Consider the following 15,543-nt stretch of genomic DNA (forward strand, 5'->3'; position numbering starts at 1 on the left):
TTCTCATAGAATTACTTGAGTTAATAACATGCCAGACAGTCAGATCTACTGCTGTCCCATGGATGCTGTCCCTGAGACATTTGTCTGGTAATTTGTGTACAGAAAATGCACTATTCATCACACTGTGTGTATTTATTGAGTGCTCTTTGCTGCCAACAACAGCATTGCAGCCCTTAATAACACGTCAGTCTCAGTGTGCCAAAGAGATTTAAGGCAAAGTGGTCCTCAGATGGAAACTTCTCTAAACTTTTTTTCCCTTGCCTTGTACGATACCTTATTTGATTAATTATACATGGACAATGTACTGCAACTGGCCTTTAGTGTCTGCAGCAATCCGAGTATAATTGAGTCCGTATTGTCGCTACACCTGTCAAGCCCTCTGATCTAGCATAGGATACAGAAACTGTGGCATATTTACCCACCAGGCTCTTTAGATGCAATTTTGCTTTTTTTTTTCTTCTGATTGACAACAGTAGTCGAGTCTTTGTAAGAGAACACATCAAGGCCAGGTTTAATGGAAAAAAATCCCATCATAAACACAGCCCTGTTTGTGAGATTGTCTGCCAGTTGGCAATCTGGAACCAATTAAAATTTTCTCACTCAAAATGTATAAATTGAGGAAGAAAATCACTGCATATGGTTCGTCTTTCTTGTGAAACGTAGACAGATGGATCAAGGCATGAATCAAATTACACAGACACCACAGAAGCCCAGGTAATATTATTATGCACAGCAGGATGTGTTTGATATTCAAGGTGGTGTTTGTTTTTGTGAACCTGTCCGTACGATCATGAGGTCACAAGTTTCAGCGCATATGAGACAGGGACAGATTCTTCTCTGTTTATTGTTTGTTTTGTTTTTTTCCATAGGACAATGTGACCTTTTAATACAACACACACTCACTTCTTGTCAACTCAAATACTGTTTTCTCTTTCTTCTTTTGCTCTCCTGTCTCCTCTCACTCCCTTTTCACTCTTACCTTTCTCTCACACTGTCTCACATTTATATGAGATTTACCACAGCACATCACACTGCACATCATACCTGCCTGCTTTCTCCTTGGTTTGAACCCAGGCCCCTCAGAGGCTTCTTTAACTGACCTTGCTGCACAGCCACCATGGCTGCTGATTTCACTGCGGCCCCACAAGGCTAAAGTCAAAATTTGGAAAACTTAAATGTGCTGAACCAGATTCCTGGCTTGCAGCATGTAAAGTACAGCCAGCAGTATGGTAAACAATGAACACTGCTAAACATCTTTCACATGGCTGAAACCAACTGTAAATACTACTGCAGTGGCTTTGAAAACAATTGCAAATGTTAGTCAGAAGCCGTTTTTAAATGGAGCTAAACTTTGTACGGCTCACCCCCAACAAAAATCTGTCAGCTTGGACAGATTCAGATTCAGATTCATTGCTGTTGAGCAACAGACCTTTTTCACAGCACACATTCTGACATTTCAGCAGGAAACTCAAATGAAACTCATTTAATTAACGATGGATCATTTCCATCAGGTGTCTCAGTAAGTCATGCCACTGAGCCAGAATGCACAATACCAGAGCCCTGGAGTTAGCTCACCTTAATGGAGGGCAGTTGTTTTTAAAGTTATCAGCTACACCTGTGCTTCTCCTACTATGATATGTCAAAATGTCTGCTCTGAAAAAAAATCTACAAAAGAGAGTCAGGAAGATGGTCTGTACACACCTACACAGAGGTTCTAATTATCCAAAATAAGTGAAAACACCTGTCCATGTTTTCCCGTGTATCATCGGATCAATGACTAATTAGCACCTAGGAGGACAGGTGCATGTAATTAACAGCAATTAACTTGCTTTGTATGATGGAAAACATTCCTCACTTTTATTCAGTGGCAGGACTGAGAGCCATTACAGTGAAGCAGACGGCTGCTGCAGGATTTGAATCCTCTGGAAAAGGAAATGTGCTGAGTTCCATCATCATGGGAAGTGTATGATTAACTTTTATGCATAGAAATATAGTGTTATTATTAGAGTATGTCTGTCTTAACCATTCATGTAAATTGCATGGTCTCCCAGGAGCTTTATCTTATGTCGTGTTACTCAAGTGCAAGGAAAAGTAATTGTTAAGTGTCTTTATTGTTAGTCTGGCTGAGTTATTTCCAGCAGCCCACTGTTCAGTTAAAGATATTTCCCTTTCTCCTCTTTGTTCCTACTGGCTGAGTGCCATCTGTAAGATAGATAGAAACAATGCTACTTCCTTCTTTCTTTCCCGTCTCTTGTGGTTTGCTATTTGTCAGGGGGATATTTTCAAGGATTTGTGGTTGTTTTTTGTCTGTTTCTGTGTTTTGTTTCCGACCAACCACAGCTGCCTTAATTAGCACTGAGGGAATATACTAGTGTCTACCTGCCATAGAGTTTACTGAACCCACAGGAAAAATAAGTACTTTGATGAAATTTAACTACAATGTGAGGCCTCAGTTTGTGCAGTGTCATGCTCCGGTGCTTTGTGTTTTCTTCTCCCAGGTATAAACTGACTGGTTATTTCTGCATTCACTGGGAGCTACTCATTATTTTAAGTTGTGATGTGACATTCAGAAGTCCTCCAGTAAATATGTAAGGGGTTGGTAAAGGCAGGCAGGTAGAATTACATAAGAAGTAGCAAGTCTAAAAACAGAAATAATTAGAATTTCTTTCAAATAAGCTTTTATATGCAAATCACAAGCTTAAGGTAGACTCATGTTTTGCTACATTACATTAGACTACAAGTTAGTCATTTCATGCCATGATTTTCATAATGTTGTACTTTCTCAAATATTTTATGCAAGTTATTGTTAAATCTAATCATTAATTCAAGGGCAAATTACTTTCAAACTCAAATTTTTTTAACTTGTTGCTACAGAAAGTTTTTTTTTTTTTTCAACCACAAATCCGTTCCCATTTCATGTTTACTAATGACTGTCTTAGCCATCTTGGCCCACATTCTGTCCACTGTATAATTTCCTCTTTTCTGTCTCATAAATCATCAATGGGAGAATAGCAAAGTGCTGTGTGGTTGATGAATGACTCTTGCCTTCCATTGTTCCTTCTCTGCTTAACTCTATTGATCTTTTGCATGTGCATGCTCGGTCACACACACACACACACACACACACACCATAAACACATCCTCAGAAAGGTGACATAGATTCATACAGATGAACATGGGCTTATACATATGCACAGAACTATATCAAGTTAAAACTGCTCCCAGATAATGAGAATCACTTCTCTATGTGAGAAGGTGTGCAACTCGAAAATCAATGAAATCCTGAGGGGAAGCAGGGATGTCTTTTAGTGTACTCTCACTAGATAAAGCCTAAGACATGCACACACACACACACACATTAACTGTACTGCTATACACAGTCCTGAAATTAAAAATGCCCCTGCAAATGCTCTTGTTTCTGCCCCTGTAACACCAACACCTGCATTTGCAGAAAATCTTATTGCCTCTATTTGTCATTTGTATTGAGGCGGCTGAAACTCACACACGTTTATTCATCATAACTGAGTTTTGCTGAGGGAGAACTTGGCTTTTGGGTTCCTTTACAGACTTATCTCCAAAACTCTGGTCACACTTCAGTTTCATGCTGTACCAGCACCAAGAGACAAAGTCTGGAATGAGTCATTTGTCAAAGCAAAACAAAGACAAGAAAAAGTTTATCTCGCCTTTAAGCAATCGCAGCAAAAAACTTGTTAGTTTCCCTAGTGTGCCTCTTCAAACGCAAACAATTTCAGAGAAGCAAGCGGCCGCGAATGGACAATAAAGTTTCTCCAACAGTCCAACAAAACTGAAAACCTGGGGATAAAACTCCAACCAACAAGCGCACCAATATATAAATGTTTGCAGACAGGCTTTTGAGATTGTTAGCAAATTCCAAATAAGAGATTCTCAGACTGAGCCTTTTACAGTCCATCTGACTGTCTGAATAGGGAATACAGAGTTCTGTCTCTCACCAGAATATTGTATACAGACAGTGTTTGTCTCAGATAAAGCACATTAATGGTGCAGAGCTGAAGTATTAAATGTCATGATCAGACTGTAAGTAGTCACATTAGCAAAATAATTTTTTCAAAGTGTTTTCTCTTACGTCAAAATGCTGGCTAGATACAGCCTGGCTTTTTTTTATTAGCTTGTTAATAGACATTTGCTTACGTTTAAATAGGACTGTTAAAGTTTTGAGTTTTGTTTGGGCGTGTATAGTAGATGTTTCAGAGAATTGTTGTAGCTAACTCAGCAAATTAACAGTTAAGATCTCTGGCCAAAATGGTCACATGTCCTATTTTCTGTTTACCTGTAAACACAACCTTTATCGGATGCCAGATGCTTACTGAATGGGTGACTGCAATAGGAGGATGCAAGATAAGAACGGTTAAGTGGAATGAAACATGGCTGCTTTGGTATTTAATCATGCTCATGGTTGGCTACTTATCACAGGACATTAAATGTTTTCACCACTCCTGTCTCCTGAAATTGAATTCTCTTGTGACAATCAATACTTTGCACCAGTGGAGTTCTGGCGGGCAATAGACAGCCATGTCAAATATCACAGTTCTAATAAATGGTGAGATGAAGCCCAGTGGACTGGAGGAGAAGAATTCTTGAAGGGATTCTATTAGTTGTTAATAGTTTTTTTTCATGATGAGACAGTGACTCAGCTGCTTATGTCATTTGGCCTCCTTTTTTTCTAAGTGATGGGAAAAAATGGCAGGAGCTGGCTTCTCTTTTTGGCCAGAATGATGAATTGCATTATTTCTTAGAGCGATTTATTTGATTGATCACGGGACTGTATTGTAGCATCAATCAACAGCATATGACAACAGTGTCTCTTGTGTGGCTCATGGATGAGTCAGAAACAAGGCAAATGTTGTACCTGTGGGGACCAGAAAAAAAAGATTAGCATCTGCTGCAGAAGAAGCTAATTAAAATAACCAAAACAAGCAGGGATCATGTCAGGGTGTGACATTTTGTAAGAGCAAACATGCAAATAAAGGTAAATGGCTGCCTTCCTCTTACAAAGGAATGCCAGAGTGTGTCAGTGTTAACATTTAACCCTGAGGTTAAGATATTTTTGTTGTTTTTGTTGTTTTTGTTGTTTTGTTATTATTGTCAGCCCATACATATGGTAGCTCAGTTAAATGAGGGCCAAAAGGTTTCATTACAATCAGTAACTACACCAGATTATTTCCCTGATTAGTTACACTTGTTTGCCTGATGTTAGAATAGTGAAATAATCCATTAAGGATTGGTGAGAATATATCCATGTGGTGTTTATTATAAAAAGAATCACAAGTGTGCAAGTAGAGAGAAGAATGAGCCAACGGAAACATCGGTCTCTGTCTTAAAGAAAACTAGCGGGATGTTTTTTTTTACAATTGAAGACAATTAATTTGGTAGATGCTGCAGTAACAGCAACACAGACAACACAAGAAGACACAGGAGTGAATACTGAGACAGAGCCTCACAGTTTGACACCCCTACCCTTGCTTCTGTAAATGACTAATTTGACTGACCTTCACAAGTTTTATTTATGTAGGATTGACACATCTGACACTGTTTGTAGCTCATTAGGAAATAGAGAAAGATACTGTTCTCTTATGTTGGTCCAAGTTCCTTTCTTTAGAAAACTAGAACACTCCTAATGGGCATTTATTATGTCCCAAAGCTGTATAATGATAATAATCTTTTTCACTGTCTAAACAAATATTAGTGGCCAATATAAATCTCGAAGTTGTTCTGGGAAATTTAAGTCAAAATAAATCTAAAATGTGCAATAACTTTTTCCCCCACAAGCTGTCACTGCTTAAAGGATACTACTTCATAGCAAATGTTTTCTAATTTCCAGAGGTTTACAGATATTAGTATCACAATTCTGCAGCATTTGTTTAAAAGGGAGATTTCAGTGAGAAAAGTAATGTGGTTGAGGCAGCAGTTACTCTGACAGCAGTGGTTCACTCATGAGCACAGGAGGATCATTGAAAGCCTTTAATTAAACCCTAAAACAACCCCTAAATGAGCGATAAATGGAAAGAAATGTGTTCCGACACTTAATTGCCGAAGCCATCCATCTTCTGCGGATAGGATCTTCATCTCTGCCGAGTACATCCCGTCTTGTAGTGGAATAGTTAGGACTTTCCGAAAACCTGTGAAATGAGCTGCTCATGGGGAAATTAGAAAAAAAGAACATTTCATTACAGCCTACAGATGCACAACAAGGAGCTGCAGATGAAGGCAATGACAGATCTGTGTGTGACTGTATGTGAGCATGAGCGCTGATGATGAACATACTGTGTGTCGGTGTATACTGAATGTGTCAGCAGGTTTTTTTTTTTTAAATAGTGCTAATGAAAGGGCTGCTACTGAGGTGAACAATTGTCTGTTGTTGTGTCAGCAACATGAGATGGAGGCTGAACTGATGACTGTAGTATGAAGCTTGTAATGTGACACCAACTCCTGAAAGGAAATGAGGAAGCGAGAAGGAGATGGGTGTGGAAAGCAGACAGGATGAAGGAAAAAGGGCAGACGTTTTTCAGTCAAACTGTGTTGAAAATGAAAAGAAACTTGGCACTGTATATAACTGGACATTTCCCTGGGTCAATACTTGGCAGTAAAAGCTTTCCTCCCAGAAAGCAAATTTCGATTTTGCTATTTACTCTCCGTGGGGATTTTGCTAGTGGGAGTGTGTGCATTTGTCTGCAGGTGAATACATACACCTGCAAGATACTTCATTATGTGGTCTAACATTTCCACTGACCTCACAGCAGTAAATCCAATTTCACAGAAGCTGCAGAGGAGATGATTTTGTCTTGTGTCTTCAGCCTTAAAACCAATGTAATTATCTCTTGTTTTACAGCAGGACCTTGCGTTACTTCACAATTCAGTGACTGTTGACATTAATGTGGCAAATCCAGTCTGACACTTACTTTATTCTTCACCCACTCGTTGCTGATAGATGTTACAGCTCTTTAACTTTGGAGTCACAGTGTCAAAAACTTGTGATTAGATTTCGGTAAAGTCATTTTATTTTCATCCATGCTGTGTCAGATGATGTTATCGCTTCAAAACATGTTAATCCGAAGGCAGAAAACATTGGTTTGTCACACCTTGTAGCTTTTCTTCGTCTTCTTTTTTGCGTCTGTTTGTCAGCATACACACACAAACACACTCACGCACCAGTTATAATCAGTGTGCTGGCAGGCCTCCTCTGAGGCCTGATTGGCAGCAGGATTTATCACTTTCTGACGTCACCTTTGTCCTCATCTGTGTCTCGCTCTGAGGAAATGGCAACTAGGGAGACGCTCCGTTCTCCTCCTCCTCCCTGACTACCTTTCATCTCCTCTGACACATTATTGAAATTTCTCCCTCACTCCTCCTCTCTCTGTTTTTTTTTTCCTTTTTCTTTTTTCTTACTGTGTCCAAAAGGTCCTGACTCATTTAAGAACTATCTGACATTTATACTGACTTTTTGCCTCCATAGAAAAACTGGCCAGAGGAGATGTACATTCTTTATAATTCATTTTTTTTCTTCTTTTCTTTTCAGGGCAGCTGGAAATTGCACCACCCACTGCAGCACAGTTAAGATATGGTAAGAACTCAAATTTTTAATGAATCTTGTGTTTGTGTGCTGTTAATAGATGGATGGTTTAAATGAGCACATTGATTCGAAAAATGCTTATTAATCTTCGTGACAGCCTGGACTGACAACCCTCATTTAGCCTTCAGTCGACCAGGAAGATTAATGAGGGATCAGTCTTAATGATAACTACTGAGCAAGTTATTGTGGTTCATAACACTTTGTTTCCACGGTGTCCCCAAAGGAAAGGAAAAAACATAGTGTATATGGAGCTGACTAATAGGGTTATAAGTTTTCCATGAACAGATATTGCAGTGGAAGGTCACACACACACACACACACACACACACACACGCTATCCACCTACACACACAAACACACACACACACAGCAGAATGCTTATGCAGGTATCCTTCACCCTACAGTGCTCAGTTACTGACATGACCTCAGACCTGCTGCATAACCTAACATAGTTCATATCATCTTGTGTTTGTCTTTCTCTCTCCCACCACACATTTAACAGTGTGATCTTTGTGACTGTAAGCAAATGCAATGTGCAATGTGAAAAAATATAACATTATCTTCTGCTCCACAGTTCAGCTCTTTCTCCTGCTGTGCTGAAATGCTGTTTTTCCTGCTTTGGCTCCTCAGTAAAGATAACACACCTGAGTGAAACTTAAAAGGAAACACAGACTCAGCCAGCTGTCACTGGGGCAACAGTGTTGAGCACTGTACTCATGAGTTTCCTTAGCACAGCAAAGCCTCTGTGTTGTGTTCAGTGTTGCCTTGTTTTTCTCACACTGGTAGTTACACAGGTGGATGACTTCTGTGGGAAAAAATGTCAGGACTTTTCACTGCTTTAAAAACGTATCCTTTCAACATTTGAGTTGTAACACTCTGGCCTAAAGAGCTTGAAATAAGCTCGATAAACCGAGTGAGTGTTTGGAGCAAATAGCAAATTGTCCAATATATGTCAATGCATAGAATTAAGCCCATTTATCTTTGAGACTTCTAAATGTAAGGAGTGACTCTGAAATAGATTTATAATTAGTCCTTTCATTGAAACTTAGCCAGAGAAGTCCATTTTTAATTTTCACCCGTTACCTGTGGCATATTTGGTGAAAACACTGAAAGACATTTTGTCCTCAAAGGCTTCAATGTGTAAAACAGGTTAATGAAGCCTGGAACAACCAAGTCCATGGGAGATAAGAGGTTCTTATTGGAGGTGGTGAGAATCCTTTGTCAGAGGACAGTTTCTGAGTTCATGGTCAGCTGAAAAATTGCACTGGACTTTAAACTCAGTGGTAATGTAACCTGTCACAACATTGCACCACTCACTGCAGAGACCTGTTGGATTTCACCTTTAAGTCCTAGTTAGTTTTTTTCCTATAGAGAAGCATCCAAAAAAACACCAGGGTGTGATAGAGCAAGTCTCTGTATGGAGAGATGCTCTTCAGAATACAGTCAAAGTTGCCCCTGGTGTAGCAATAAAGTTGTCACTGTTTAAGATATGAGTCAGTAGGTGTTTTGTGTAGTGGGGCTCAAACAGCAAGGCTGAAAATTCTCAATGCTGAGGGTGAGCTGCAGCTTTAGAAAAGAAATGTAGTGTTCAGCAGTAATTATGCTTTAAGCAAACACTTTTCTGCAGATCAGTTACCTGAACTAGACTGAACTTCACTTGAACTTCAGCAGGAATAGACTGAACTGAACTGGGTGACATTTAAAATTCACTTTCACAGCACAAACACTGTATTACACTGTATATCTCATCCATGCACACACACACACACAGAGGGTGTCTGTCTATGCATGCATCGGTACAAATACATTATGTAGAAATATTTACATTCTGACAGCATTTTTTGAACCTCAGTCTTTTTTGATTTTCAAAGACAAAGCCCATTCCAATTATTTAAAGCTTTATTTGTGTTTTGCTGCTGGCTCATGAGGTGGCCCATTCTTCTAGTCAGTGGCCTTGACTGTGCTAAAGAAATATGATGTGAAGAGCTGCTGCAGCATCTTACTGTGTGATACTTATTAACTAATTTTCATTTAACTTTCATTTCATTTTCATTTAACTTGTGCATGTCTTGCTCCTATAACTGTTTTCTTCATGTAAGATCAGTTTTAGCATATTACCTCATTATTTCATGTACCTTGCTGTATATGTCATATACTGAGCGTGCATGGTAAGGAAATGGGAAAATATATTATTCATTTTGTCCTTGTCCTTGTCTTTTACCAGAGCAGTACATTGGCACAATTTTGATAAAAAGAGGCTTTACCAGCATCAGAACTGTTAGCTAAACAAAGCTACTACCTCATCATGATTGAGACTGAGGTTGTGTGATTCCAGTCAATTAATCTTCACTTTTGCCTCAGACATTTAAACTGAATTTACAAAGCATTACATTCATTTCTGTGGGTTAATGATGTATTTTCTGTGAGATATTGTACACATTGAAAATCTGCACACAGCTTATTTGTATCACATTTCCACAATTAAATCTGTTATAGCATCATATAATATAATATAAAATATATATGAATAAATAACTTATTTTCCATCTTCAGTATTAATCAACATTTATTTCTCCAGCAGCTTCATTGATATAATTTTGCTCTGAGCACAGAATTGTGTTTGTGTTCATTATGCTACAGTTCTGCTCTGCAAGACTCAACTGTGTCTGATGGCTTGTTATTTATTAATTTAGGTTTATACACAATCTGCATAGTCTCTGTTTATTTTGTCTATTAGTGATTTATTGTTTGTGTTTGTTATTTCACAGTTTTGTTGCACAACGCACTCCCTTTCGTTGGATTTGGATTCCTGGACAACTGCATCATGATTGTTGCTGTAAGTGTCGGCTTCATGCAGTGCTGTGGTCTCTTGCAGCTTAGTGGGTATAGAGATTTCCACAGTAGGTACCTGCACAGAAAGAACATGTTGTATATGCCTGAGATACTGCAGGAAACTTTGGACAGAAACATCGAGGGAGAACAAGAAAAATAAATCACCTTGGTTCGGTGCTACTGTATATTTCCTGTCCCTGCTCCTCATCTCTGTTTCTCTGTGTTCTTTTCTCTTTGTCTTTTAACATCTAATACGTTGTTCTTTATTACTTCTTTGGAAAGTGGTTCAAATAATGAAATCTAAACCCAACGGAACTGGATGAGGTTGCTCAGAAAATTAATAGCAGTGCATTTAATTTCAAAGTGTACTTGCACAGCAGGGTTATTTTTTAGCACAAGATGATGAATTCTTATGAGGCTTCTACAGGGATGTAGGAAGAGAGAATATATACAAGAGAAACAAACAAAAGAGAATAAATCTGAATAGAACATTATGAAATGCCATAGCTTTGTCCAAAAACCAATATACTCTAATAAAAAGTATGAATATTTAGACCACACTGCTGTTTTGCTCTTTTTAAGGTGGGCTCAGAAAATGAATGAAAACGTAAACTAATATGCAATCACAGGTTTGGGTTGGATTCATCTGGTCTGTGACAAGTTTGTGCATTTATTAAAACTGTATTTTTTAAAGTAAGACCTAACTGTCTCCCACAGTCTTCCCTTTATTCTTTCAGTCCAGACTGTGGAACTAATGCACCTTGAAGATCCCAGGCTGCTTTCCATTTTGTATGGGATAAGAGGTCTGCACCAAAGCCAGGAAACTATAAACTGAAGGACTGAAAGTCATCTTAAAATCTTAAAAAGCAGCTTTTGAAGTTAGAAGCACAGTAGTATAGACTCTGATTAGATGAGAGTTCTGTTGGCCAGCAGTGACCATGTTACTGGGTTGAAGTTAAAAACTGTTATGAAGCGCCTTGGCGCTGAAAAAGGGAGGACTCAAAGATGCGGATTCACCAGGGCGTTTATTGTCCAAAGAAAACAAGGAGCCAAAAGGGCTGGGGAAGAACACAAAGAGGCCGCCAAAAGAGCGGTGGGTCTGGCAGGGTCTGGGTCCGTGACCAGAGCGGGGCCCGGGGAATAGCGCAGGTAGAAGGCAGACGAGGGAAGCCGGGAGGACGGGCTGGAGCTCGAGAGCCAGGACGACCAGGCAGGGACCAGGGGAACAGGAGGAACGACACAGGAGAGACCACGTGAGCGACCTGGAGCACAGGGAGAGCACACAAGAGAGACAGGGCGAGGAAACAGCCAGGGACCCAAGGGAGGCACAGCGGTGTGGAAACACGCTAGGGCCTGGACCATATGGCATGATCAGTGGTGAACTGCAATGAAGAACTGGCGAGGAAGGGAAAACAGAGGGCAGGTTAAATAGGGAGAGTGATGAGGGGAAAGTGGAGACAGGTGTGGAAGGCTGCGCAGGTGTGCCTGGTCGTCGCTACACAGAGAACTCAACCTCCGGCTCCGCCTCCCAGCCTGCAGCAAACGAGAAAAGAACACAAAACAGAAAATAATCCCTGAACCCACCCCGATGCGGCCCCAGCTGCCGCATCATGACAGTACCCCCCCCTTAACGACTGCCTCGGCAGTCGCCAATATCAGCTGGGCAACACCCGTGGTGCGGGCTTGTCCGGATGTGTGTCCCTTATTAATGCCGGATCCAGGATATCAGCGGTGGGAACCCAGCTGCGCTCCTCCGGCCCATACCCCTCCCAGTCCACCAGGTACTGGAAGCCCCGTCCCCTCCGCCGGACATCGAGGAGGCGGTTGATTGTATATGCCGGCGCTCCGTCGATGATCTGCGGAGGGGGCGGAGCGGGGGCCGGAGGTTGCAGTGGGTCGCCGACGTGGGGCTTGAGCTGGGACACATGGAAGACGGGGTGGACCTTCATGGAGGTGGGAAGGTCCAGCTTGAGGGCCACCGGATTGACCACCTCCAGGATGCGGAAAGGGCCGATGTACCGGGGAGCTAGTTTCCTGGAGGTGGACTGCAGGGGAAGGTTCCTGGTGGACAGCCACATTAACTGTCCAACCTGGTACTGGGGAGCCAGGGTCCGGTGGCGATCAGCGGTCCGACGGTTCTGTTCGGTGGTCCGGAGGAGCGCCTGGCGAGTCCGACGCCAGGTGCGGCGACAGCGGCAGAGGTGATGCTGAACGGACGGGACCGCTATCTCCTCCTCCTGGGCCGGGAACAGTAGGGGCAGGTAACCTAGTGAGGCTTCGAAGGGGGAGAGGCCGAGAGGCAGAGGTGTGGGTGTTGTGGGCGTATTCAAGCCAGGGAAGCTGCTCCGACCAGGAGGAGGGATCCGCTGCACAGCAGGGGGCGCAGGAGTCCAGCAGGTGGGCGGTGTGGGGCCTTTCCCCGAACACAGACCGAGCAAGCTGCCACGAAACGCTGGGCATCCTCTTCTATAGTGGGCCACCAGAAGAACCGCCGAAGGAGATGCAGGGTCCGGGAGAGTCCGGGGTGGCAGGACCAGCGGGAGGAGTGAGCCCACTGGAGGACGGCGGAACGGGCTCCCTGGGGAACAAAAGCACGGTTAGGGGGACCGTTACCGGGGTCAGGGTCCGTGCGGAGTCCCTCCTGGATTTGGCTCTGGAGTTCCCAGGTAACGGCCCCGAGCACCCGGAAGGGCGACACGATGGTGGCTGGAGAGGGCGTATCTTCTGGAGAGTGCTGGCGGGACAGCGCATCAGGCTTAGCGTTGCGGGTTCCTGGTCTGAAAGTCAATGTGAAATTAAAACGGGTGAAAAACAGCTGCCAGCGTGCCTGACGGGAGTTGAGCCGCTTGGCGGACTGGATGTAGGAGAGATTTTTGTGGTCTGTCCACACTACGAATGGCTGTTCCGCCCCCTCCAGCCAGTGTCGCCACTCCTCCAGTGCCAGCTTCACCGCCAAGAGCTCTCTGTTCCCCACATCATAGTTCCGCTCTGCCGGGGACAGTCGGCGGGAGAAGAAGGCGCAGGGGTGGAGTCTGCCGTCTTCCTCGGCTCGCTGGGACAGGACGGCCCCCACCCCGGAGTCTGAGGCGTCTACCTCTAACTGTCTAGAGGGATCAGGTTGGGTCAGGATAGGGGCGGTAGAAAATAGAGTTTTTAGTTTTACGAACGCCGCCTCGGCCGGGGGAGTCCAGTGAAAGGGCTTAGCAGGAGAGGTGAGCTGGGTGAGCGGGGAGGCGAGCTGGCTATAGTTCCGGATAAACCTCCGGTAAAGGTTAGCGAAGCCCAGGAACTGTTGGAGCTTGCGCCGGGTGGAGGGGCGGGGCCACGCCACCACCGCCTTAACCTTCTCGGGGGGATTCTTATTGCGCACGGTGATGCGGTTCAAACCCCGGTAGTCTATGCATGGCCGAAGAGAGCCGTCCTTCTTCCCCACGAAGAAGAACCCGGCCCCCAGAGGGGAAGAAGAGGGCCGGATGAGACCCGCGGCGAGAGACACTCGGATATACTGCTCCATTGACTCCTTCTCGGGCCGCGACAAGCTGTACAGCTTGCTGGAGGGGAATGACGCGCCCGGAAGGAGGTCAATGGAGCAATCGTACGGACGGTGAGGGGGGAGTGACGTGGCGCGGTGCTTGCAGAAGACGGGTGCGAGGTCGTGATACTCGGGGGGCACAGAGCTGAGGTCTGGGGAATCCGGAACCGGAGCGGTCACGCCAGGTGCCGGTGGAAGCGCCGACTGTAAACAGACAGCGTGGCACATGGCGCTCCAGCCCAGCACCCGACCCCCCCCGCCAGTCTATGTGGGGATTGTGGAGCTGGAACCAAGGGAACCCCAGGATCACCGAAGTGGAGGAAGTGGAGAGGATAAAAAAACGGAGGTGTTCGCGGTGATTGCCAGAAACTATAACTTCTAGTGGGGGAGTGCACTGGGTGACGTGGGCGATGCGGTGACCATCAAGTGCGGTGACGACTAGGGGAACTTCCAGGGGTTCGGGGGGTATGCGATTCTTAGCGCACCAGGCCGCCTCCACAAAATTCCCCATCAGCTCCGGAGTCTAGAAGAGCAGAGACAGATAAGGAAGACTGGGCAAAAATAATAGTGAACGGCAGGACCAACCGGGATTTATTCTTGCTAATAGTATTGCTCACCACTAACCTCGGCACTAGGGGTGAGCCCTTTTGGGCGGACCGGGCAGGCAGACATGAAATGACCAGGGACACCACAGTAAATACATCGACCTTCCCTGACCCGTGACTCTCTCTCCTCCGGGGTGAGGCGTGCTCTGCCCAGCTGCATGGGCTCACAGGGGTCGGGGGATGACCGCAGACGCCGAGGAGGGGGGGGGGGGGCGGTGGAGCCGGCCGGCTGCTGGAGGTGGCGTGCTTCTCCCTCCGCCTCTCCCGAAGGCGGTTGTCCAGGCGCACCGCGAGGGATACGAGAGCGTCCAGCGTCGGCGGTTCGTCCCGGGCGGCGAGCTCATCCTTGAGCCGCTCGGCAAGTCCCCGGATAAAGATCCCCCGAAGGGCGGGTTCGTCCCACCGACCGGGTCCCCTGAGAGAGGGCGAGGAGGCGCTGGGCAACATTGCCAGCGTTCGGGCAAGTCGAACACTGCTCGGAACAGAGTCAGGAAGTCGTTGAGGGAACGAGTGCTCCAGGGTCTCTGGGAGCCCTCTGCCTCTGCCCAGGCGAGGGCGCGTCCCTGTAGCAGCCCGACCACATAGCTGATCTTTTTGTGCTCGGTGTCATAACACAGCGGCTTGAGGGCGAAGACGTTTTGGCACTGGAGCAGGAAGCCTCGGCAATTCCCCAGGGTGCCGTCGTAGACCTCGGGGTGAGGTAGGCGGGGTTCAGGGGAGCGTGGAGCAGTGGCCACGGCCGAGGGAACCGCCGCGGCAGCGGACAGCTCGTTGAGCTTCGTGTGGAGGTGTTGGTTCTCAGCCTGCAGCAGGGAGAGGGCCTGCTCATGCTGTCGGAGACGAGCGCTCTGCTGCCGGATGAAGTCTCTCAGGTCCACCCCGGTGAGATTGTCCGCTGAGTCCATTCTGTGGCCAGTTCTTGTTATGAAGCGCCTTGGCGCTGAAAAAGGGAGGACTCAAAGATG

The 15,543-nt window shown here is 44.8% G+C and overlaps 1 protein-coding gene across 4 annotated transcripts in view; it reads left to right on the forward strand.

The window, feature by feature from the left end:
• Positions 1 to 15,543, forward strand: part of LOC108889232 (transmembrane protein 65) — a 49,267-nt gene that overhangs the window by 7,686 nt on the left and 26,038 nt on the right. For all 4 annotated transcript variants that reach the window (XR_007814581.1, XR_007814582.1, XM_051075768.1 and 1 more), the window contains exons 3-4: positions 7,556 to 7,600; positions 10,378 to 10,445. Coding sequence is in view for 2 of the 4 variants with exons in the window: in XM_051075768.1 (XP_050931725.1) it covers positions 7,556 to 7,600; positions 10,378 to 10,445 (113 nt within the window). In the remaining 2 variants the exon portion in view is untranslated. The remainder of the gene's footprint in view (positions 1 to 7,555; positions 7,601 to 10,377; positions 10,446 to 15,543) is intronic.

This window comes from Lates calcarifer, linkage group LG15, assembly GCF_001640805.2.
Source record: "Lates calcarifer isolate ASB-BC8 linkage group LG15, TLL_Latcal_v3, whole genome shotgun sequence".
Taxonomy (NCBI): Eukaryota; Metazoa; Chordata; class Actinopteri; family Centropomidae; genus Lates; species Lates calcarifer.